At 47.2% G+C, this 25,887-nt stretch overlaps 1 protein-coding gene across 1 annotated transcript in view; it reads left to right on the top strand.

Annotated features, from left to right (window-relative positions):
• Positions 1-25,887, top strand: part of CCDC82 (coiled-coil domain containing 82) — an 86,356-nt gene that overhangs the window by 17,175 nt on the left and 43,294 nt on the right. The window contains 1 exon segment of the mRNA XM_030199355.1: positions 9,599-9,821. Coding sequence (XP_030055215.1) covers positions 9,599-9,821 — 223 coding nt within the window.

Genomic DNA, 25,887 nt, shown 5'->3' with positions numbered 1-25,887 from the left:
AACACGCCCCTGGGAATTTTGGTTGTCCCCATGATGGAAAGCAGTTTTTAATGGTCAGTATTCTCAATGGAGAAGGGTAGATAGTGGGGTTCCTCAGAGGTCTGTGCTGGGACCACTGCTTTTTAACATATTTATAAATGATCTAGAGATGGGAATAACTAGTGAGGTAATTAAATTTACTAATGATACAAAGTTATTCAAAGTTGTTAAATCACAAGAGGACCTTACTAGACTGGGCAGTCAAATGGCATATGACTTTTAATGTGAGCAAGTGCAAAGTGATGCAAGTGGGAAAGAGGAACCCAAACCATAGTTACATAATGCAAGGTTCCACATTATCATGTTGACCAAGACCCTCCTATAACACTAAATATGTATTTTCTAATATATTACCACTATTCATGATGTATTGTAAGCCACATTGAGCCTGCAAAGAGGTGGGAAAATGTGGGATACAAATGCAATAAATAAATAAATAAAAATAAGAGTCACCTCCCAGGAAAAGGATCTAGGTGTCATCATTGATGATACATTGAACCCCTCTGCTCAATGTGCAGTAGCGGCTAAGAAAGCAGATAGAATGGGAATTATTAGGAAAGGAATGGAAAACAAAACTGAGAATATTATAATGCCTTTGTATCGCTCCATGGTGCAACTGCAGCTTGAGTACTGTGTGCAATTCTGGTCACCGCATCTCAAAAAAGATATAGTGGAATTAGAAAAGGTACAGAAAAAGGCGACGAATATGATAAAGGGGGTAGGACGACTTCCCTATGAAGAAAGGATAAAGTGACTAGGGCTGTTCAGCTTGGAGATGAGACGGCTGAGGGAAGATATGACATGATAGAGGTATATAAAATACTGAGTGGAGAGGAACAGGTAGATGTGAATCACTTGCTTACTCTTTCCAAAAATACTAGGACTAGGGAGGACGCAAAGAATCTACTAAGCAGTAAATTTAAAACTAATTGGAGAAAATATTTCTTCACTCAACGAGTAATTAAACTCTGGAATTTGTTATCAGAGAACGCGGTAAAAGCAGTTAGCCTCCTAGAAGAAAAGTCCATAAGCCATTATTAAGATGAACTTAGGAAAATCCACTGCATATTCTAGGATAAGCAGCATAAAATCTTTTTACTGTACTGGGATCTTGCCAGGTACTTGTGACCTGGATTGGCCACTGTTTTTTTTTTTTTAAGTTACATTTGTACCCTGTACTTTCCCACTCATGGCAGGCTCAATGCAGCTTATGTATACAGGTACTTATTTGTACCTGGGGCAATGGAGGGTTAAGTGACTTGCCCACAGTCACAAGGAGCTGTGCCTGAGGTGGGAATTGAACTCAGTTCCTCAGGACCAGAGTCCACCACCCTAACCACTAGACCACTCCTCCTGTTAGAAACAGGATACTGGGGTTGATGGACCTTCGGCCTGTCCCAGTATGACAATGCTTATGTTGTTATGCTCATGTAGAGCTGGTAGAACTGGATGCAAGCAATAAGCATTGAGGCCTGAAAAACCTTCCTCCCAAACGAGTCTAGTGTCTGGGCCTCTCTATCTGGGGAAGCCGAGGCATGAATTCTGGAACACCTAGCTTGTTTGATGTCGGATTTGACTACCAGAGAGTGGTGCGGCAACTGGGCCCTCTCAAATCCGGGAGCCTTTTGAATACGGTACTGGGTATCCACTTTCATAGGTGCGTCCTGCACTGAGAATGGAAATTCCCAGTTCTTCGTCAGTGCATCTTTAAGGATAGGGTGCAATGATACCATGACTCCTTCTTTAGGAGGCGATTCATAATCTAGGACAGATAACTTCTCTGCCCTGGGTTTCTCCTCCGTCTCCAACTTAAATGGGATGGCCGAAGGCATCTCCTTCACAAAACCAGTGAAAAAGAAGTGGAGATTTACGTGTCTCTTGAGGTGGGGAAGGATCAGTAGGGACCCTATAAAACTCCTCCTCCTGAGTCCCATGAGTTGTCCCTATCAGACTCCTCACCATATTCAAATTGGACAGAATGAATCTGTTCCCCAGCACAGTGGAATCCTGTCCATGCCTCGAAGAGTGCTGGGGTACAGCCCTACCCTCAGTTCTGGGGAAGCTTCCTCCCCTGATGTCGAGAGCAGTACTGCATGGTTCAACGTCGTCAAGGTGCTGGCATCGAGGACTACTCCACAGGTATGGAAGGAACCTCAGAAAGGAATGATGGCTGAGTCACAGCTGGCACAAGTGCCCCCAATGCCTGAGTGGAGTGCAACTGCAGCATCTGTGCTGGCTCCTCCCTGAGCATGGCTCAGTAGCGCTCATCAAAGGTAGGCATTGGCAAAGGCGGGGGAGCTGGGACAGAGACAGCCTAAGAAGGAGTCGGTTCCTAACCAGCAGCTGGAACCTGGCTGTCTGGAGACTGGCGCAACGCATCTCCACCAAGGAGGGGGAACTGTCTTCCCAGAGCCGGTGCTTCTCAGGTACTGGTGATGCTGATGCCCCATACTCCCAACAACGTGAATCAGAGGACCTATGTTGTTGCTTGTTGGGATTCCCCTGATGCACATCGTCACGGCCTTTTGGTGCTGATGAGGACAAGGTCGAACCCGTATGCATCCTCGGTGTCGTATCCGATACTAACCGGACCCAGGGCCTATTATCAGTGTTCGATGTTGAGGAAAGTGAAGACCTCCTTGATGCTGATGCACTCTTAGTGGTAGATGAAATCTGGGCAGCCATCAAGGTCAATGTTTCCAGTGCCGATGTCAATGGACCGGCCTTCAAGGAGCCAAAGAGGCTCTCCTAGTGGACCTGCTGTGCCCTCTGTGTCCTCAACTGCATTTTTAAACAGAACAAGTGTTAGGCTCATGCTTGGACCCAAGGTATCCGATGCACCAAGTGTGCAAATTTGATACCGAAATTATCCACCTGCATTGGGTGCACCTGTTGAAACCACAGAGGGTCTTCTTGGATATCAAAAAAAGAATTGTGGCCAAATTAAACTCCTCAATTTTGAACTGTAAAAAAGGGACAGAGTTCAAATCGAGGTCAGTGCCCCAGCCTAAGTGGGCCTAGCAATTCATGAAAAAGAAAAGAAACCTGAAGAGCTGGAAATATTAAAAACTAAAAGGAAATAAAAAGTGAAAACTGGAGGAATAATAATGGAAATAAAGCAAAAGTAACCACACAGGAAGGCACTGCAATAGCAGAGAAAATAGTGCTCTGCAGAAAAGCGAAGGCTGACGTACCTACTCGCATGCGTCAGGTGGGAAGGCACTGGCGAATGCACAGCGAGACACTGGTAGAATTTTCTTCAAAACTATATACACTAGTCAGCATCCACACCAGGCTCTGTGGGATATGTCACCCAGATATGAGAATACAACTGGGCCTGCTTGTCCTCGGAGAAATTACATTCTCTGTTTCTCAGACCACAAGGAGTGACTAGTTGAATGTATTAAACAAAATAGTGTAGCAATTCTTCATTAAAGTTCTTTTTTTTTTCAAAATGTGGTCCCCTGAGCCCCCCCCCCCCCCCCGACAAAGCCCCCTCTTTCCCTTCCCCTGCCCTCAGCCCGTGACCATCAACATGAAATACCACAAGCTGCTGCAAGAGGTTGCAGCAGCCATTTTGAATAGCCTCTGCAAGGGGCAGGAGTGAGGGGGCTGTGCTCCTGCCCCCAATGACTCCCCACTGGACCCCAGGGAGACAGGTAGGCCTGGAGGGCCTACATAGACTTTGGGGGGGGGCTTGTTTGGAGGGGAGATGTGTGTTGATGATCACGGCCTGGAAGAGGAGGCAGGAGGGGCCTCGGGGGAACACAGTTTGAAAAAAAACATGTGAGTGCCGGCCCGATATTCAGCCAGGGCCTGCATAACTGTCTCATGTGGGCCCTGGTTGAATATCAGCCAGGGTCTGCATAAGCCCTGGCAGCCTGCCTGCCCACATTTACCCACAATATTCAGTGCCGGTGCCCAGATATGGCCCAGCACTGAATATTGGGGGTTGATTCAGCTGGCGAAGGTAAGCGTTTAAAAAAAAACACTAAATAGCCTAAATAGCCAGACTATGTAGAGTATAGAAACATAGAAACATGACAGCAGATAAGGGCCAAAAGGCCCATCCAGTCTGCCCTTCCTCAGCAACCACTAACTCCTCCTTTTCCCAAGGGATCCCACGTGATTGTCCCACGCTTTCTTAAATTCTGACACAGTCCTTGTCTCCATGATCTCCACAGGGAGGCCATTCCGCGCCTCCACCACCCTTTCCATGAAAGAGTATTTCCTTAGATTCCTCCTATGCCTATTTCATCTTAACTTCATCCTATGCCCTCTCATTCTAGAGTTTTCCTTTATTTGAAAAAGGCTCACCTCCTGTACATTAGCTCCACTGAGGTATATCCCTTCTCTCCCTCCTCTCTTCCAGCGTATACATATTGAGATTTATAAGCCTGTCCCTATACATTTTATGGCAGAGACCTGTTACCAATTTTTCTTTTTTCCTGATGTGTAGTGTTTGGTTGTAGGCCTATTTCAAGGGGTTAATTTTACAAAGTAGAGACCCCGAATAAAATTGATCTCAATATATAGATAACAGTTAAGTGACAATGATTTCTTCTTGGTTATCCCTCCAACAATTCTGCTACTGCTAACAGTGCAAGAAGGGACAGATCTCTCTAGAGTATACAAAAGAGTATTTTTTTTTTGTACCCTGTGCTTTCCCACTCATAGCAGATTCAATGTGGCTTACATCTTATATTCAGGTACTTATTTGTACCTGGAGCAATGGAGGGTTAAGTGACTTGCCCAGAGTCACAAGGCGCTGCCTGCAGTGGGAATTGGACCCAGTTCCCCAGTCCACCACTCTAACCAGTAGGCTACTCCTCCACTTTTTGCCCTCTTTGAAGTGGGCAAAGGGAATGGCTTGTATTATGGTGATGAACAAGTTTAAGGGTAAGAGAAGATAAATTAGGAGGGTTCAGCCTACTCGGCCCCAAATATCATCGGAAGTCCTTCCTATCATCATATTTATGACCCATTTTTTCTCACCTTTTCTTTCAGTTTCTCTTTTTATCTAATCAATTTCTGTTCTCCCTTCCCTTCTCCCACTGATTCTTCTGCCCTCTTAACTGTCATTGTACTTGATTTCACAGTTCATTGTAAGCCGCTTTGAGGCTGCTTTAAGTGGTATAAAGCGGGGTATAAATGTTCTGAAATAAATAAATAAATATAAAGAAAACCTGTCTATATGTTTTTAATCTAAAACAGGAAAAGCACCTGATACAAAGCAAAAGGCTGGAGAGCTGCTGGTCTTAGTATCTGAAGTTTACTGCTGATGCTTGCATCATTCCGAAGAGAGCTTCCTTCTGGAGTTCATAAGATATAATGCATATAGGCAACCTATCAAGCCCATGGCACCCAATATGATTACTACCACTCTAAATGACTGATAGCTTGCCTAATACAATAAGTCACAACCCACAAATTGCAGCTATAAGACATGTATTGTTGAGAGTGGCCTAGTTGTTAGGGTGGTGGACTTTGGTCCTGGGGAACTGAGTTCAATTCCTACTTCAGGCACAGGCAGCTCCTTGTGAGTCTGGGCAAGTCAATTAACCCTCTATTGCCACATTGAGTCTACCATGAGTGGGAAAGCATGGGGTACAAATGTAACAAAAAAAATGGTAATCAAATCTCAATTTAATGTGATGAGTGTGGAGGAAAAGACTTCAACTATATTCATCGTCTTCTTAGTCTTTTGATGATTTGAAAGACTGATTTATTATCCATCATCAGTCTAAAAACCTCTACCTCCTTTTATTTATTGAAATCTTTCAAACTTCTTTTCTTATTTTCTTACTTATTCTCTATTTTATAAAATGTCAATTGATTTTTTTTCCCTTTTTTTTCAGTAAACTTCAAAATCAATTCAAATTTTGGTAAACTTCAAAATTAACTGGAACAACAAAACTTAACTTTCAAGTCGGCTTTGCTTTATCGGCTCGGCTGTGCCTCTCCATTTCATATAAGTGCTTCGTCAGGAGCCAATGAAAATTTCCTACCCTTTGTAGGAATATCTGGGAAATTAAAACAATCATTCTGCAATATTATTAACAGTCTTGTGGCAAATAATACAAGTAGCATAGTAACATAGTAGATGACGGCAGAAAAAGACCTGCACAGTCCATCCAGTCTGCCCAACAAGATAAACTCATATGTGCTACTTTTTGTGTATACCTTACCTTGATTTGTATCTGTCATTTTCAGGGCACAGACCGTATAAGTCTTCCCAGCACTATCCCCACCTCTCAACCACCAGCCCCGCCTCCCACCACCGGCTCTGCCACCCAATCTCAGCTAAGCTTCTGAGGATCCATTCCCTTGGAACAGAATTTCTTTATGTTTATCCCACGCATGTTTGAATTCCGTTACCGTTTTCCTCTCCACCACCTCCCGTGGGAGAGCATTCCAAGCATCCACCACTCTCTCCGTGAATAAATACTTCCTGACATTTTTCTTGAGTCTACCCCCCTTCAATCTCATATCATGCCCTCTAGTTCTACCGCCTTCCCATCTCCGGAAAAGGTTCGTTTGCAGATTAATACCGTTCAGATATTTGAACGTCTGTATCATATCACCCCTGTTTCTCCTTTCCTCCAGGGTATACATGTTCAGGTCCGCAAGTCTCTTCTCATACTTCTTGTAATGCAAATCCCATACCATTCTCGTAGCTTTTCTTTGCACCGCTTCAATTCTTTTTACATCCTTAGCAAGATACGGCCTCCAGAAATGAACACAATACTCCAGGTGGGGCCTCACCAACGACTTATACAGGAGCATTAAAACCTCTTTCCCTTTCCCTATTTGAGATTCTAGATGGAATGTTGCTAGTGGAGGAGTAGCCTAGTGGTTAGTGCAGCAGACTTTGATCCTGGGGAATTGGGTTCATAAGTACATAAGTACATAAGTAGTGCCATACTGGGAAAGACCAAAGGTCCATCTAGCCCAGCATCCTGTCACCGACAGTGGCCAATCCAGGTCAAGGGCACCTGGCACGCTCCCCAAACGTAAAAACATTCCAGACAAGTTATACCTAAAAATGAGGAATTTTTCCAGTCCATTTAATAACGGTCTATGGACTTGTCCTTTAGGAATCTATCTAACCCCTTTTTAAACTCCGTCAAGCTAACCGCCCGTACCACGTTCTCCGGCAATGAATTCCAGAGTCTAATTACACGTTGGGTGAAGAAAAATTTTCTCCGATTCGTTTTAAATTTACCACACTGTAGCTTCAACTCATGCCCTCTAGTCCTAGTATTTTTGGATAGCGTGAACAGTCGCTTCACATCCACCCGATCCATTCCACTCATTATTTTATACACTTCTATCATATCTCCCCTCAGCCGTCTCTTCTCCAAGCTGAAAAGCCCTAGCCTTCTCAGCCTCTCTTCATAGGAAAGTCGTCCCATCCCCACTATCATTTTCGTCGCCCTTCGCTGTACCTTTTCCAATTCTACTATATCTTTTTTGAGATACGGAGACCAGTACTGAACACAATACTCCAGGTGCGGTCGCACCATGGAGCGATACAACGGCATTATAACATCCGCACACCTGGACTCCATACCCTTCTTAATAACACCCAACATTCTATTCGCTTTCCTAGCCGCAGCAGCACACTGAGCAGAAGGTTTCAGCGTATCATCGACGACGACACCCAGATCCCTTTCTTGATCCGTAACTCCTAACGCGGAACCTTGCAAGACGTAGCTATAATTCGGGTTCCTCTTACCCACATGCATCACTTTGCACTTGTCAACATTGAACTTCATCTGCCACTTGCACGCCCATTCTCCCAGTCTCGCAAGGTCCTCCTGTAATCGTTCACATTCCTCCTGCGACTTGACGACCCTGAATAATTTTGTGTCATCGGCGAATTTAATTACCTCACTAGTTATTCCCATCTCTAGGTCATTTATAAATACATTAAAAAGCAACGGACCCAGCACAGACCCCTGCGGGACCCCACTAACTACCCTCCTCCACTGAGAATACTGGCCACGCAATCCTACTCTCTGCTTCCTATCTTTCAACCAGTTCTTAATCCATAATAATACCCTACCTCCGATTCCATGACTCTGCAATTTCTTCAGGAGCTCCTTGTGACTCTGGGCAAGTCACTTAACCACCCCATTGCCCAAATAAGTACCTGTATATACCATGTGAACCACTTTGAATGTAGTTGCAAAAACCACAGAAAGGCAGTATATCAAGACCCATTATAGGTACTTTCTCAACAGTTTAAACACATTACAACCCAAGGATCTTAACGCATGTATTGAATGGAGAGAGTTCTATTGACTTTAATTTGTAAATCTTCTTTTTGAACTGTTTTTTATATTTTTGAGCATACAAAAAGAGAAGTCCAAATCTCCCATGAAGACAAAACAAAACACAAAAAAAGGCGGAAGACAACCCAAAACAGACCAAAAACAAGGGAGTTACAGTGCCAGAAAAGTTTAATAGGCCTTTTCTGGCACTCTAACTCCCTTGTTTTATATTTTTGTGCACTTCCCTGATGAAAAGGTGTGCAAAACCAGAAATGACATCACTTTATCTGGCGGCGTCTCTTTAAAAATCCAGGTGCCATTCTTTAAAATAGAGATTTATATAACAAGTAAAAAAAAACCTGTAAAAGAAGGTTTGTAAAAAGGCCCCATAGATTTTTGAAACTCCCATGCCTCTCCCATGGCCACGCCCCCTTTTCAACTATGTGACTTAGAATTTACGTGCAGCACAATACAGAATATGCTTAGCGAATTGTGCACGTTTATCTTAATACCAATTAGTGCTTATAATTGCTTGTTAACATCCGGTTGACAGCGCTGATTAGCTAGTTAACCAATTATTTGAAAGAGCAAAAACCCCTCCGCGAAAAGCTACACTGGCTCCCAGTCAAAGAACGCATTGCATTCAAAATCTGCATCCTGGTTCACAAAATCATCTACGGTGAAGCCCCGGGATACATGACAGACCTGATCGACTTACCAACCAGAAACATATCCGAATCAACACGAACATTTCTAAATCTTCACTACCCAAGCTGCAAAAGTCTTAAATACAAATCAATCTACACATCCAGTTTCTCCTACATAAGCAAGCAATTATGGAATGCATTACCAAAAGCCTTGAAAACAACGTACAACTACCTAAACTTCCGGAAATCACTAAAGACTAACCTGTTCCAAAAGGCATACCCTACCGACCCAACTTAAATGCCTAAACTCTGCTACACAACAAAACTCAAGTGCGTAAGGGACATTACTCAACTCTTCCGTTGTACGACTCCCTAATGTGACAGTGCTATATGAACTGTATCCTATCACAACATTACCTTGTATTTGTTCACCAGAGACTTCAAAGCCTCTCTGGTACTATGTAAGCCACATTGAGCCTGCATATAGGTGGTAAAATGTGGGATACAAATGTAACAAATAAATTAAGTTATGCGCATTGTTATAGAATATGCTTTGATGTCTGTGTGGAAATTAAGGTACAATATATAGAATCCAGCAGTAAATGTAGCGATCATTTTCTCCCAATTTTTATTTAGGATTCTTCAGAAGAAGCTGACCTAGAAGCTGATCAATTTCCTCTAAAACCAGCTGAGATCAGTGATCTGGAGGATGACGATAGTAGTTTGAAAGATTTCATAGTGCAGGATGAGGAGGAGGAGGAAGAGAAGAATACAGAGGAAACTGAGGATCAAAGCTGCCTGAAAGACAGAGACCCAGAAATACGGGAGTCCAGCTTTCTACAGCATCACATTTCACTATGTAAGTTTCCTGTACAATGGAATCTTTGTAGCTTGTTATAACCTTTAGTGGCTGAACACAAGAGGGGATAATTCTATAATAGTGCACCTATATTTTGAAAACTATTGTATAAAGGAATGTAGGCACCTACTTTCCTTTATAAAATATTAGTGTATCCAGGTATATATATGCGTATGCTGTTAGTCAGAAGAACTTACACCATCCATAGAGCTGATATACGTATTTGTGCCTAAATGCTGGAGATATGTGCCTTACAGTATTCTGTAAGTTATTAGCACCATTTTAGATGTCGTGGATGTTGGAATATAGGCGTTTTAGCAAAAACACGTCAAGCCTGTGATATAATGATTATCAGGTCTATCTATACATGTAAGCATGTAGTAAAATTGGTGTATATCCACTCCCCACCAAGACTTCCATTCTCCGAGGACAAGCAGGCTGCTTGTTCTCACTGATGGGTGACGTCCACGGCAGCCCCTCCAATCAGAAACTTCACTAGCAAAGGCCTTTGCTAGTCCTCGCGCGCCCATGCGCACCGCGCATGCGCGGCCGTCTTCCCGCCTGAACCGGCTCGTGTTCGTCAGTCTTCTTTTGTCCGCACTCGGTATGGTCGTGTTTGCGCCGTTCGCGCCCCTTAACTTGACCCTCGCGCGTCTTTTGGCTTTTTCGCTCTTAAAAAAAAAAAAAAAAGGGATTTCGGAGAAGGGCCTTACGGTCTTTTTCCCTTCCCGTATTTCTAGTTTTTGGCCCCGATAAGTTTTCTTTCGGTTTCGGGGTAGGCCCCTTTGAGGCCTCGTGTCAAGTTTTTTTCTCCCCCTCTTTTTGGTGCCTTACCGCAATTACGAGTTTTGATTTCGCCGGCGTGATTTTTCCGCCCATGTCATCGAAGTCTCCCAGCGGCTTCAAGAAGTGCACCCAGTGCGCCCGGGTAATCTCGCTCACTGATAGGCACGCGTCGTGTCTTCAGTGTCTGGGGGCTGGGCACCGCCCGCAGGCCTGTAGTCTTTGCGCCCTTTACAGAAAAGGACTCAGGTAGCGAGATTGGCCCAGTGGAACGTTTTGTTCTCGGGCTCTTCGTCGGCATCGGCACCGGGAGTATCGAGTGCGTCGACGTCGACAGCATCAAGACCTCCGCCCTCGGCCGCGACTGTATCGATTGCATCGAGGCATCGACCCTCTGCATCGTCGGGGCCGAGACATCGGAAGGCTGCGTCGGCGTCAGTGGTACCGGGACCTCCACTAGTGCTGATGTCGTCGGACGGTGGTGCTTCGTCTGGAGTGCAGGTGAGGGCTGTCCATTCCCCTGCTGGTAGCGGTGAGCCTTCGGGTGGGTCTCCCCCTACCCTGAGGGCTCCTGCGGTACAGCCCCCCCCGAGACCGACCTTCTTCAGCCTCGGCCCCGAGGAAGCGACGGCTGGATTCTACGTCCTCCTCGTCGGTACCGGGAAGCTCCGGTGACATGCTTCGTTTGAAAAAGTCAGAGAAGCATCGACACCGGTCTCCTTCCCGCATCGGTACTGAGAGCTCTGGGTCGCCGAGGGAGTCGGCACCCAGCAGGCATCGGCACCGGGAGGACCGCTCACCCTCTGTTCAGGAGGTGTCGATGCGCTCCACCTTGGACAGCCCGGAACAGCTTCCACGCCCGGAACAGACTCTGACTTCGACTCCTGCATCGGCTTCCATGTCTTTCTCCACAGCCACCCTGCACGAGAGTCTCCGGGCCGTTCTTCCAGAGATCCTGGGAGAGCTGTTGCGCCCTTCCCCTCCGGTACCGGGGGTGCTTGCGCCACAGGTACCGTCGAGTGAGGCGCCGGCTGGCCCCTTGCCCGGGGTGAGGTCTCCGACATTGGTGCCGCTTGCGGTATCGACTGCAGTCGCCTCCCAGGAAGGCTCCCCGACGACATCGGCGGAGGGAGCTTCGCCGGTGCGGGTGAGGGAGTCTACCTCTCGACGCTCCAACCGTGGCCGTGGTTCCACGGAGTCGAGCCGGGCACAGCTTCAGACACAGGTTCGTGAACTTGTGTCTGATACCGATGGTGAGGCCTCGTGGGAGGAGGAGGAGGACATCAGATATTTCTCTGACGAGGAGTCTGATGGTCTTCCTTCTGATCCCACTCCCTCCCCTGAAAGGCAGCTTTCTCCTCCCGAGAGTCTGTCTTTTGCGGCCTTTGTCTGGGAGATGTCTACGGCCATCCCCTTCCCGGTGGTTGTAGAGGACGAGCTCAGGGCTGAAATGTTTGAGCTCCTGGACTATCCTTCTCCACCTAAGGAAGCGTCCACAGTACCCATGCATCATGTCCTAAAAAAGACATTGCTGGCGAACTGGACCAAGCCTTTAAGTAATCCCCACATTCCCAAGAAGATCGAGTCCCAGTACCGGATCCATGGGGACCCAGAGCTGATGCGCACTCAGTTGCCTCACGACTCTGGAGTTGTGGATTTGGCCCTAAAGAAGGCTAAGAGTTCTAGAGAGCATGCTTCGGCGCCCCCGGGCAAAGACTCTAGAACCTTAGACTCCTTTGGGAGGAAGGCCTACCATTCCTCTATGCTCATGGCCAAAATTCAGTCTTACCAGCTCTACACGAGCATACACATGCGGAACAATGTGCGGCAGTTGGCGGGCTTGGTGGACAAGCTTCCTCCTGAGCAAGCCAAGCCATTTCAGGAGGTGGTCAGGCAGCTGAAGGCGTGCAGAAAATTTCTGGCCAGAGGGGTGTATGACACCTTTGATGTTGCGTCCAGTGCCGCTGCTCAAGGTGTGGTGATGCGCAGACTCTCATGGCTGCGTGCCTCCGACCTGGAGAATAGGATCCAGCAGCGGATTGCGGACTCGCCTTGCCGTGCGGATAATATTTTTGGAGAGAAGGTCGAACAGGTGGTAGAGCAGCTCCACCAGCGGGATACCGCTTTCGACAAGTTCTCCCGCCGGCAGCCTTCAGCTTCTACCTCCACAGGTAGACGTTTTTATGGGGGAAGGAAGACTGTTCCATACTCTTCTGGTAAGCGTAGGTACAATCCTCCTTCTCAACAGCCTGCGGCCCAGGCTAAGCCCCAGCGCGCTTGCTCTCGTCAGCAGCGTGCGCCTCAGCAAGGCCCCTCGGCTCCCCAGCAAAAGCAAGGGACGAGCTTTTGACTGGCTCCAGCAGAGCATAGCCGACATCCAAGTGTCAGTGCCGGGCGATCTGCCGGTCGGAGGGAGGTTGAAAGTTTTTCACCAAAGGTGGCCTCTCATAACCTCCGATCAGTGGGTTCTTCAAATAGTCCGGCAAGGATACACCCTCAATTTGGCCTCCAAACCTCCAAATTGTCCACCGGGAGCTCAGTCTTACAGCTTCCAACACAAGCAGGTACTTGCAGAGGAACTCTCCGCCCTTCTCAGCGCCAATGCGGTCGAGCCCGTGCCATCCGGGCAAGAAGGGCTGGGATTCTATTCCAGGTACTTCCTTGTGGAAAAGAAAACAGGGGGGATGCGTCCCATCCTAGACCTAAGGGCCCTGAACAAGTATCTGGTCAAGGAAAAGTTCAGGATGCTTTCCCTGGGCACCCTTCTCCCCATGATTCAGGAAAACGATTGGCTATGCTCTCTGGACTTGAAGGACGCCTACACGCACATCCCGATACTGCCAGCTCACAGACAGTATCTGCGATTTCGGCTGGGCACACGTCACTTCCAGTACTGTGTGCTACCCTTTGGGCTCGCCTCTGCGCCCAGAGTGTTCACGAAGTGCTTGGCTGTAGTAGCAGCGGCACTTCGCAGGCTGGGGGTACACGTGTTCCATATCTCGACGATTGGCTGATGAAGAACACATCCGAGGCAGGAGCTCTACAGTCCATGCAGATGACTATTCGCCTCCTGGAGCTACTGGGGTTTGTGATAAATTATCCAAAGTCCCATCTTCTCCCAGTACAGAGACTCGAATTCATAGGAGCTCTGCTGAATTCTCGGACGGCTCGTGCCTATCTCCCAGAGGCGAGAGCCAACAATTTGTTGTCCCTCGTCTCGCGGGTGCGAGCGTCCCAGCAGATCACAGCTCGGCAGATGTTGAGATTGCTGGGCCACATGGCCTCCACAGTTCATGTGACTCCCATGGCCCGCCTTCACATGAGATCTGCTCAATGGACCCTAGCTTCCAGTGGTTTCAAGCTGCTGGGGATCTAGAAGACGTGATCCACCTGTCCACGAGTTTTCTCAAATCCCTGTATTGGTGGACGATTTGGTCCAATTTGACTCTGGGACGTCCTTTCCAAATTCCTCAGCCACAAAAAGTGCTGACTACGGATGCGTCTCTCCTGGGGTGGGGAGCTCATGTCGATGGGCTTCACACCCAGGGAAGCTGGTCCCTCCAGGAACGCGATCTGCAGATCAATCTTCTGGAGTTGCGAGCGGTCTGGAACGCTCTGAAGGCTTTCAGAGATCGGCTGTCCCACCAAATTATCCAAATTCAGACAGACAACCAGGTTGCCATGTATTACATCAACAAGCAGGGGGGCACAGGATCTCGCCCCCTGTGTCAGGAAGCCGTCAGCATGTGGCTCTGGGCTCGCCGTCACGGCATGGTGCTCCAAGCCACATATCTGGCAGGCGTAAACAACAGTCTGGCCGACAGATTGAGCAGGATTATGCAACCTCACGAGTGGTCGCTCAATTCCCGAGTAGTGCGCCAGATCTTCCAGGTGTGGGGCACCCCCTTGGTAGATCTCTTTGCATCTCGAGCCAACCACAAAGTCCCTCAGTTCTGTTCCAGGCTTCAGGCCCACGGCAGACTGGCATCGGATGCCTTCCTCCTGGACTGGGGGGAGGGTCTGCTGTATGCTTATCCTCCCATACCTCTGGTGGGGAAGACTTTGTTGAAACTCAAGCAAGACCAAGGCACCATGATTCTGATTGCTCCTTTTTGGCCGCGTCAGATCTGGTTCCCTCTTCTTCTGGAGTTATCCTCCGAAGAACCGTGGAGATTGGAGGGTTTTCCGACCCTCATCACACAGGACGAAGGGGCGCTTCTGCATCCCAACCTCCAGTCTCTGGCTCTCACGGCCTGGATGTTGAGAGCGTAGACTTTGCCTCTTTGGATCTGTCAGAGGGTGTCTCCCGCATCTTGCTTGCTTCCAGGAAAGATTCCACTAAGAGGAGTTACTTCTTTCTATGGAGGAGGTTTGCCGTCTGCTGTGACAGCAAGGCCCTAGATCCTCGCTCTTGTCCTACACAGACCCTGCTTGAATACCTTCTGCACTTGTCTGAGTCTGGTCTCAAGACCAACTCTGTAAGGGTTCACCTTAGTGCAATCAGTGCATACCATTACCGTGTGGAAGGTAAGCCGATCTCAGGACAGCCTTTAGTTGTTCGCTTCATGAGAGGTTTGCTTTTGTCAAAGCCCCCTGTCAAACCTCCTACAGTGTCATGGGATCTCAATGTCGTTCTCACCCAGCTGATGAAACCTCCTTTTGAGCCACTGAACTCCTGCCATCTGAAGTACTTGACCTGGAAGGTCATTTTCTTGGTGGCAGTTACTTCAGCTCGTAGAGTCAGTGAGCTTCAGGCCCTGGTAGCCCAGGCCCCTTACACCAAATTTCATCATAACAGAGTAGTCCTCCGTACTCACCCTAAGTTCTTGCCAAAGGTTGTGTCGGAGTTCCATCTGAACCAGTCAATTGTCTTGCCAACTTTCTTTCCCCGTCCTCATTCCTGCCCTGCTGAACGTCAGCTGCACACATGGACTGCAAGAGAGCATTGGCCTTCTATCTGGAGCGGACACAGCCCAACAGACAGTCCGCCCAATTGTTTGTTTCTTTTGATCCCAACAGGAGGGGAGTGGCTGTGGGGAAACGCACCATATCCAATTGGCTAGCAGATTGCATTTCCTTCACTTACGCCCAGGCTGGGCTGGCTCTTGAGGGTCATGTCACGGCTCATAATGTTAGAGCCATGGCAGCGTCGGTAGCCCACTTGAAGTCAGCCACTATTGAAGAGATTTGCAAAGCTGCGACGTGGTCTTCTGTCCACACATTCACATCTCATTACTGCCTGCAGCAGGATACCCGATGCGACAGTCGGTTCGGGCAGTCAGTGCTTCAGAATCTGTTCGGGGTTTAGAATCCAACTCCACCCCCCTAGGCCCATGTTTATTCTGTTCCAGGCTGCACTCTCAGTTAGTTGGATAATTGTTAGGTCAATCTCAGTTATGTCCTCGCCGTTGCGAGGCCCAGTTGACCATGGTTGTTGTTTTGAGTGAGCCTGGGGGCTAGGGATACCCCATCAGTGAGAACAAGCAGCCTGCTTGTCCTCGGAGAAAGCGAATGCTACATACCTGTAGAAGGTATTCTCCGAGGACAGCAGGCTGATTGTTCTCACAAACCCGCCCGCCTCCCCTTTGGAGTTGTGTCTTCTCTTGTCTTTGTCTTGCTACATACGGGACTGACGAACACGAGCCGGTTCGGGCGGGAAGACGGCCGCGCATGGGCGCGCGAGGACTAGCAAAGGCCTTTGCTAGTGAAGTTTCCGATTGGAGGGGCTGCCGTGGACGTCACCCATCAGTGAGAACAATCAGCCTGCTGTCCTCGGAGAATACCTTCTACAGGTATGTAGCATTCGCTTTAACACCACCCTCTGGCGTCTGTCCGTCAACCAGTTCCTAATCCAGTTCACCATGTCAGGTCCTATCTTCAGCCTGTCCAGTTTATTTAAGAGCCTCCTGTGGGGAACCGTCTCAAAAGCTTTGCTGAAATCTAAGTAGATTACGTCTATAGCTTGTCCCTGATTCAATTCTCCGGTCACTCAGTCAAAGAATTCAGTGGGATTCGTGTCCAGGCGGATGACAGTACACTCCTATCACTATCCTTTTCCCCTTTACACATGGAATTTCAATCCATAGGGATTCCAAGATGTGTTTTGTTTCCTGCAGAATTTTCAATCTATTTGATTCAAGGCCCTCTTTAACATACAATGCTGCCCCTCCACCAATTCGATCCACATTATCACTACGATATAATTTGTACCCTGTTATGACAGTGTCCCACTGGTTATCCTCCTTCCACCAGGTCTCAGAGATGCCTATTATATCTACATTTTCATTTAGTTCATCTTATTTCTTAGGTTTCATTCGCATATAGACATTTCAAACTATGTTTGTTGTTCCTGTTTACATCATGCTTCGTACTTGACAGTATTCATTTGCAATCTTTTGTCTGATTTTATTTTATTTAAGGAGACCTGATCTACTATGGTCTCTTTTGCAACCTCACTATTGGGATACCCTATCTTCCCTGTGTTTGGGTGATATCTTTGAAAGATATCTTATTCCAAACCGCCTTCCCCCAGTTTCTAGTTTAAAAGCAGCTCTATGTCCTTTTTAAATGTCGATGCTAGCAGCTTGTCCCACTCTGTTAAGGTGGAGCCCATCCTTTCGGAATAGGCTCCCCCGTTCCCCAGAATGTTGCCCTGTTCCTAACAAATCTAAAACCCTCTTCCCTGCCATTGTCTCATTCATGCATTGAGACTCTGGAGCTCTGCTGTCTCTTGGGCCCTTCGCGTGGAGTGGTAGCACTTCAGAAAATGAAATTGAAACAGATCTAGCTAAAAATGTTCTATTATTTTGCCCTGGGCATTTTTAAAATGTTCCATTATTGCAGAACAACGTCCAAATCATAAGCCCACCCTAGTCCTGCCCAAAACACACTTACAACCTGCCTCCTTGAGATTTAGACAAACTGCATAGAAAAAGTCTTAGAAATGAGTTTCAAAAATAGCGACTTGGACGTTTTTGTGAAAAAAATGTCCATCTGCTGCTTTATACCATTTTGGGACGTTTTTCTGTTTCAAAAATGAGCCCCATAGTGTTTGATCAAAACTTGTAATCACGATTAATCATAAGAATGTTAGAGTTGCCCTACTGGGTCAGACCATGGGTCCACCTAGCCCAGTATCCTGTTTCCAACAGTGGCCAGAAGTACCTGGTAGAGTCCAAAAAGTAGCAAGATTCCATACTACTTAACCTCAGGGATCTTTCTCCGCGTTTCCCTTTATAATGGTTTATAAATTTTTTCCTCCACAAATTTGTCCAAACATTTTTAAACTCAGCTGTCTTAATTGCTTTTACCACTTGCTCCAGCAATGAATTCCAGAATTTAACTACATGTGACCATCTCTGGAAAAAGGTAACGTAAAGTAGCAGATCCAGAATGTTGAGATGGCCGATTTTTCATGCCATAGGTCCATAAACAGACTGCAAAAGTTACGTTTGAACTTCTGTAACTTTTTTATTTTTTCACATACAAGGATGGGGTTTGGACTGTTGTATTACAAATTGTTTGCTCTAACAGAATTCATTAAATCCTCATATTTTGATTCTGGTGGTTTTAATCACCTTTTCCAAGAGATGATCACTTACGTTGAGTGAAAAAATATTTTCTCCTTAAATGTGCTACTGTGTAATTTCATGGAATATCCCATAGTCTTTGTACAGTTTGAAAGAGTAAAGATATTGATTTCGCTTTACCCATTCCACTCCATTCAGGATTTATAGACCCTCTCTCGTATATCCCCTCAGCAATCTCTTCTTTAAGATGAATAGCCCTAACCTCTTTAGCATTTTCCATATGAGAGTCATTCCGTCCCCCCTAATCATTTTGGCCACCCTTCTTTGTATCTTTTCCAGTTTCTTGCTACATCTTATTTTAAATTCAGCGACCAGAATTACACACGATACTCAAGTACAGTCTCACCATGAAGTGATAGAGGCACTATAATATTTTTTTATTTTCTATTCCTTTCCTAATATTTCATAACATTCTTTTTGCTTTTTTGGTCAACACCACACACTGAGAAGAAGATGTCAACATACTGTCCACGATGACACCTAAATCATTTTCCTCAGTGGTGATTCCTAGTGTGGAACCTAGCCACATGTAGCTATAATTTGCACCACTTTGCACTTGTCCACATTAAATTTCATCTGCCATTTGAATGTCTAGTCATCCAGCCTCCAAAGGTCCTCCTGCAATTTCACGCAGCCCACATGCGATTTAAGAATCAGGTCATAAATATTTTAAAAAGCACCAGTCCCAGTACAGGTCCTTGTGGCACTGTACTATTCACCTTCCTCCATTGAGAGAATTGGCCATTTAACCTTACTCTCTGTTTTCCATCTTTTAACCAGTTCTCAGTCCAGAACAGAACATTAGCTTCTATACATCTCTTATGAGGGACTTTGTAAAATGCTTTCTGAAAATCTAGATACATTACAGGTTAGTGCTTATGCAGCCTGCTGGCACTTTTGTGGGTAAGTGAATATTTACACGTGTAAGTTGTAGTATTCCAAACATTTACACCTGCTAGGGACATGTAAATGCAGGCATCTAAATTTTGGAATTGCCTTTTAAGCACATATTGTAACAGTGTCTTAATGGACAGGACATCGAAAGGATTATGGACTAAACTCAGTAAATGGTACCCAAATTTGGGCACTGAAAAAGATGCACGCTGATTGCTATTCTATAAATGGCACTCCAAGTTGGGTTCTGTTTATAGCATAACATGTACATTTAGCGCCGGGATCTGTGCCCAACTTTTAGGTATGAGGATTTACTCCAACTGAACCCAGGTGTAAATCTCCATGCCTAAATTAGGCATAAACCTTCTCAGCAATCTGAGGAAAATTCCATATAATCCATGAGATTCAACCCAGGTTGAAAATTTACCTGTTGGACCTCAAATTTTCCACACATTTCTATCAACAGTTCACCAAATAATAAACGTTAAGGAGCAGTACTTTTTTTGTAGAAAAAAAGGTGCCGGTACTCATTATGGGCGGGGGTCACCACATATTGCTCCACCCCTATGATAGCCACACCCACATTAGCCACACCCCTTATTCCAGCTATGGCGCATATAAACAGACCAAACCAAAAAACAGCACCACGGGCCTTTAAAAATGGGACACAGTTCTTTAATGAATGAGCCTTGACAAAAAGACCCGTTTGGATACAGAAAGTGAAAGTGCCTTGTTGCTTTGTAGCTTTTACTATATGAGACGTGGGGTAAGAAATAATATATTGTAGAGGAATATATTCGAATTATTCCCCAAGTTTTCCATGTCATCACTGTGACCCCTGACGCAGGTGCTAGTCACCGAAACACGGCCCGTGTCAGGTCTTTTTGTCAAGGCTCATTCATTAAAGAACTGTGTTCCATTTTTAAAGGCCCGTGGTGCTGTTTTTTTGTTTGGACTTTAGTTTGTACTTTGTTCCCTCTCTTTTGTTACCTGCATATAAACAGACATTATTGAAAATAGTATACTAGTATAGGAGAAAAAAATAACGTGATTTTTTCATTAGAGATAATTTCGGTAAGCTGTTACAGCTCCAGTATACCCAGTGCAAAATAAGACAGCAGGTGTAAGTTCTCAAATTGGACATATTTCAAACACTAAAATGAAAATAAAATGATTTTTTCTACCTTTGTTGTCTGGTGACTTTGTTTTTTTTCCATATTGGTCCCAGTCTCTGATTCTGCTTTCCTTCGTTTTTGCTTAACTCTTCTGTGCCATTTGTCATTTTTCTCTCCTTTTTCTTTGCTTTCTTCAATATTTTTCAGCCTCTCTCTCTGTCCAGATTTAATTTATTCTTACTATCCATTCTTTAATTTCCTTCAACTACCTATCGCTTTTCAGCTTTTTCTCACCCTTGTTCTCCCCATGCCCCTTCCTCTTATTCTCCAGTCTTTCTCTACTCCCCTTTTCCATCCAGCAGCTCTCCTTTCTCTCCCCATCCTTCCAGTGTCTCCCCTATTTCTTTCTACATTCTTCCATCCATTGTCTCCTCTTTCTCCCTACCCTTCCATCCATCGTCCCTCTTTCTCTCCCCATCCTTCCACCCATCTACCCTCTCTCCTGATCCTTCCATCTAATGTCTCTCTCCCCCTCCTTCTATCCAGTGTCTCTCTCTCTACCCTTTTCTGTTCAGTGTCCCTTCTCTCTCCACATCCTTCCAGTCTCTCCCCTTTCTCTCTGCATCCATTCATCATCTCCCCCTTTCTCTCCCCAACCTTCCATCCAGTGTCTTTCTCTCCCCATCCTTCCATCTGTTTTCCCTCTCTCTCCCCATCCTTCCATCTGCTTTTCCCTCTCTCTCTCTCCCCACCCTTCCATCTGTTTTTCCCTCTTTCTCTCCCCATCCTTCCATCTGTTTTTTCCCTCTTTCTCTCTCCATCCTTCTATCTGTTTTTCCCTCTTTCTCTCCCCATCCTTCCATCTGTTTTTCCCTCTTTCCCTCCCCATCCTTCCATCTGTTTTTCCCTCTTTCTTTCCCCATTTTACATCTGTTTTTCCCCTCTTTCTCTCCCCATCTGTTTTTCCCTCTTTCTCTCCCCATCCTTCCATCTGTTTTCCCTCTTTCTCTCCCCATCCTTCTGTCTCCCCCCCCCCCCCCCCCCATTCTTCCATCAGTGTCTTTCTCTCTATCCCCTTCTTTCCATCCAGGTCCGCCCGCCCACCTACCTACATGCCTGCCTGCCTGCCAAGTCTCCCGCGAAGCACACAGCGCCAGCTCCCATTTCCGGCCGCTGCTGCTTCTCCTTTTGAGCAGCAGCGGCCGCTACAAAAAGAAAAAGATCAAAAATGTTTTTAAACCTCAAACGCGGCACCGTAGATAGCCATCAGGCATTGGCTGTCGGCTCTGCAGCTGCTCCTCCTCTCGCCTCTCACGTCGCTGTGCTCCTCCAGGGTCTTACTCCAGGGGCAGTGACATGGAGGCGAGAGGAGGAGCGGCTGCAGAGCTGACAGACAATGCCTGATGGCTGTCTATGGTGCCGCGTTTGAGGTTTAAAAACATTTTTGATCTTTTTCTTTTTGTAGCGGCCGCTGCTGCTCAAAAGGAGAAGCAGCAGCGGCCGGAAATGGGAGCTGGCGCTGTGTGCTTCGCGGGAGACTTGGCAGGCAGGCAGGCATGTAGGTAGGTGGGCGGGCGGACCTGGATGGAAAGAAGGGGATAGAGAGAAAGACACTGATGGAAGAATGGGGGGGGGGGGTAGACAGAAGGATGGGGAGAGAAAGAGGGAAAACAGATGGAAAACATTTTTGATCTTTTTCTTTTTGTAGCGGCTGCTGCTGCTCAAAAGGAGAAGCAGCAGCGGCCGGAAATGGGAGCTGGCGCCGTGTGCTTCGCGACTTCGTGGGAGACTTGGGACTAAGTGCAGGACTCGCCGGGGGGGGGGGCAAAAAAAGGTGCCGGTACGCCGTACCATTGCGTACCGGCATTAAAAAGCACTGGTAAGGAGTCTAGACTTTTGTATGATCTAGAGGATAATTGTCAAAAGGATTTCTGCGAGAAAACTCCATTTGAAAATTCACTCCCTTTAACCAGCTGAAAATGATGTGGAGAAGGAGGAAAGTTGAGGAGGCAGAGTATTGAGGGTAAGAGACCCTTTTACAAGCAGCAGTAGGGTTATTGCATGGGTAGTGCTGTTTTGCCATGCGCTACCCATGCTCTCTTCCAACCCACCCCCCACCCCACTGACGAAGACTGTAGCCCCGCCCCCATCCTGCCTCCTCCCCCACCCCCCTCAATGTGCACCCAGGCACCCTGCAGTAGTTTCTGAAAATATTTTTGCATTTTCTAGCATGGGGTTGCGGTGTAGCATGTCCAGTGGTAATCGTCCATCGCCATGCACTGCCTGATTACTGCCGGATTCGAATGTGAGCCCTTACCACCTACTAAATAGGTGGCAGTAAGGGCTCAGGCAGTAAATTGCCGCATGCCAAATATTTTATTATGGCACAGCTATTTATGACTTCCATTTAAAATAATTGAAATTCTGGCTGCGGTAACAAGTGGCCTCGGCGTGTGGCAATTTCACACACCCACACTTTGTACCACAGCTTTGTAAAAGGGCTCCTATATTTGCACCTGCCATAAAGAAGTCCCATGCCTTCAGCTGGCCAAATTATAAATGTGAAACCCTTGTTGTTTCAAAATTGTCCCTTTAAATCATGGCTACTAGGAATCAATCTTCTGCTTGCAAGGAACAGAAAGATATTGCTTTTTCTTCTTTCCCCTCCAATATGGGAAAATTAGGTTCTTACCATGATAATTTTCTTTCCTTTAGTCATAGCAGATGCAGCCATTACAGATGGGTTGTGTCCATCAACCAGCAGAGGGAGATAGAGAGCACACTTTTTTCAGTGCCTCGTACCAGCTTGCTCCACTGCCTCTCTTCAGTATTTGAAGCTTCCAAAGCAGTATGGCAAACCGCAATGGGAATGACATAAGCTTTCCTCACAGCGAACGATGGCCCTACAACAAAGGGCATTAACTCAGAATGGAGGGAATGAAACATCCTCCCGGAGGGCATAAACTCATCCTCCACTGAGACATAACTGAAGGGAATAAACTCATCCTCCCGGAGGGAATAAACTCATCCTCCAAAACATGAAACTGGAGGGAATTAAGTCATCCTCCTTTAATTGAACAAGAATCCTGAAGACTGTTTTCCGACTTTCTCCCAAGGATGGAATCTCCAGGAAACACGAACAGAACCTGAAATAGATTTACAGCAGATAGCATCAGACAGGGAGGGATCATGGCTGCATCTGCTATGACTAAAGGAAAGAAAATTATCACGGTAAGAACCTAATTTTCCCTTCCTTGTCATCAAGCAGATGCAGCCATTACAGATGGGATGTATCAAAGCAATCCCTCGATAGGGGGGAACAAGCCACACCACGCGCCAGCACTTGCGCTCCAAAATGTGCGTCCCTCCTGGCAGCCACATCCAGCCTGTATGTCGGGCAAAAGAGAGCTTAGAAGCCCATGTTGCTGCACTACAAATCTCTTGAAGAGAGAGTGCTCCAGTTTCAGCCCAAGAAGAGGAAATTCCTCTAGTGGAATGCACCTTAAAGGCATCAGGCGGAGGCCGGCCGGCAAGCAAATAAGCTGAAAAGATAGATTCTTTAAGGCCAGCGGGCAATAGTGGCTTTAGACGCTGGAGACCCTCTGCGAGGACCTGATAGCAAAACAAACAGATGATCAGAGGTCCTGAAAGAGTTAGTAACTCGCAGATACTGCAGCAGAGTCCTGCGCATGTCCAACAGGTGCAATTGCCCAAAAGATTCTGGAAACTCCTCCTCGACAAAGGAGGGCAAGAAAATAGGTTGGTTTAGGTGAAACGCTGAAACCACCTTAGGCAAGAAGGAAGGCACGGTCCAAACCGTGACCCCGGATTCTGAAAACTACAGAAAGGGTCTCTACAGGACAGCGCCTGGAGCTCTGACACCCGTCTCGCCGAAGTAATAGCCACTAACAAGACGGCCTTCAGTGTCAAATCTTTCTCTGAAGCACGGCGAAGCGGTTCAAAGGGAGCACCCTGAAGGGCCTTCAACACTAGCCCCAGGTTCCAAGCTGGACAAGGTGCACGCACGGGAGGACGGAGCCGAAGCACCCCTCTAAGAAACCGTGCCACATCCGGATGAGCAGCTAAAGGCACGCCTTCAACCTTGCCACGCAGGGAGGCCAATGCTGCCACTTGCACCCGCAGGGAATTATAGGCCAAGCCTTTTTGTACACCATCCTGTAAAAAGTCCAGATTCGGCGAGACAGGAGCCCGCAGGGGTGTGATCTTTCTGGAAGCACACCAGACTTCAAACTGGCGCCAAATCCTGGCATAAGCCACGGACGTGGAACACTTGTGGGCTTGCAGGAGAGTGGTAATTACTTTATGGAATAAGCCTCTGCCTCTCAATTGCGCCCTCTCAATCGCCAGGCCATAAGACCTAATCGGCCGGCGTCCTCCCATGGTCACTGGACCCTGTGACAACAGGTTGGGACCAGAGGTAACTGAAGGGGGATCCTCTATGAGCATCTGTCGGAGGTCCGCATACCAAGGCCTCCTGGGCCAATCCGGGGCGATGAGGAGCACTTCTCCTGGATGCAGCCGAATCCGCAGGAGCACTCGCCTTATCAAGGGCCACGGAGGGAACACATACAGTAGGCCCGGAGGCCAGGGTTTGAGCCCAAGGCATCCAACCCCGCCGCGCGAGGATCTCTCCGTCTGCTGAAGAAGCACGGGACTTTGGCATTGGAGCTTGTCACCATTAGATCCATCACGGGCTTGCCCCACTTGGCACATATCTGCAGGAACACTTCGTCTGCAAGTTCCCACTCCAATGGATCGATCTGATGCCTGCTTAGATATCGGCTTGCACGTTGCTCTGACCTGCAATGTGAACTGCCGACAGAAACTGTAGATGCAGCTCGACCCAGTGGCACAATTTGTTCGGCCTGCGCTGCTAGAGCTCTGCACTGAGTGCCGCCTTGTCGATTTATGTAGGCCACTGCTGTCATGTTGTCCAACATCACTCTGACAGCCCAATCCCTTCCAGGGTCACTTGAAAGGCCAGAAGCGCCTGAAACACTGCTTTCAACTCTAGGCGGTTGATGGACCACTCCGACTCCTCGGGTGTCCATAGACCCTGGGCATGTTTCCCCTTGCAATGTGCGCCCCAGCCTTTCAGACTGGCATCTGTCACCACTAGGCACCAATCGGGGAGCGCCAGCGGCATTCCTCGCTGCAGCATGCTGTCTGAGAGCCACCACTCCATGCTGAGTCGGGCCGCAGGGAGCCAAGAGAGTCTGCATTGGTAATCCTGAGATACTGGACACCATCTTTGGAGTAGAGCATATTGTAGAGGTCTCAGGTGCGCTCTCGCCCAGGGCACCAGTTCCATGGTGGCCGTCATCGATCCAAGCAGCTGGACAGTGTCCCAAGCTCGTGGGCGGGACATCCTCAGGAGCAGACGGACCTGATTCTGAAGCTTGCACCGCCTTTGCTCGGGTAGGTACACATACCCCGAGGCTGTGTCGAACCTGGCCCCCAAATATTCTAGAGACTGCGAGGGGGTCAGGTGACTTTTGGCCAAATTGACGACCCAGCCCAGAGATTGAAGTACTGAGACCACTCTGGCTGTTACATGCTGACTCTCTGTAGCAGAGTTTGCTCGAATGAGCCAGTCGTCCAGGTACGGGTGAACCCGAATACCCTCTCGCCTTAGAAAGGCAGCTACTACCACCATAACCTTTG

The sequence above is a fragment of the Microcaecilia unicolor genome, chromosome 4 (genome assembly GCF_901765095.1).
Source record: "Microcaecilia unicolor chromosome 4, aMicUni1.1, whole genome shotgun sequence".
NCBI classification, from domain to species: Eukaryota; Metazoa; Chordata; class Amphibia; order Gymnophiona; family Siphonopidae; genus Microcaecilia; species Microcaecilia unicolor.
The sequence above is the reverse complement of the archived record's forward strand: the minus strand, read 5'-3'. Positions and strand labels throughout refer to the sequence as shown.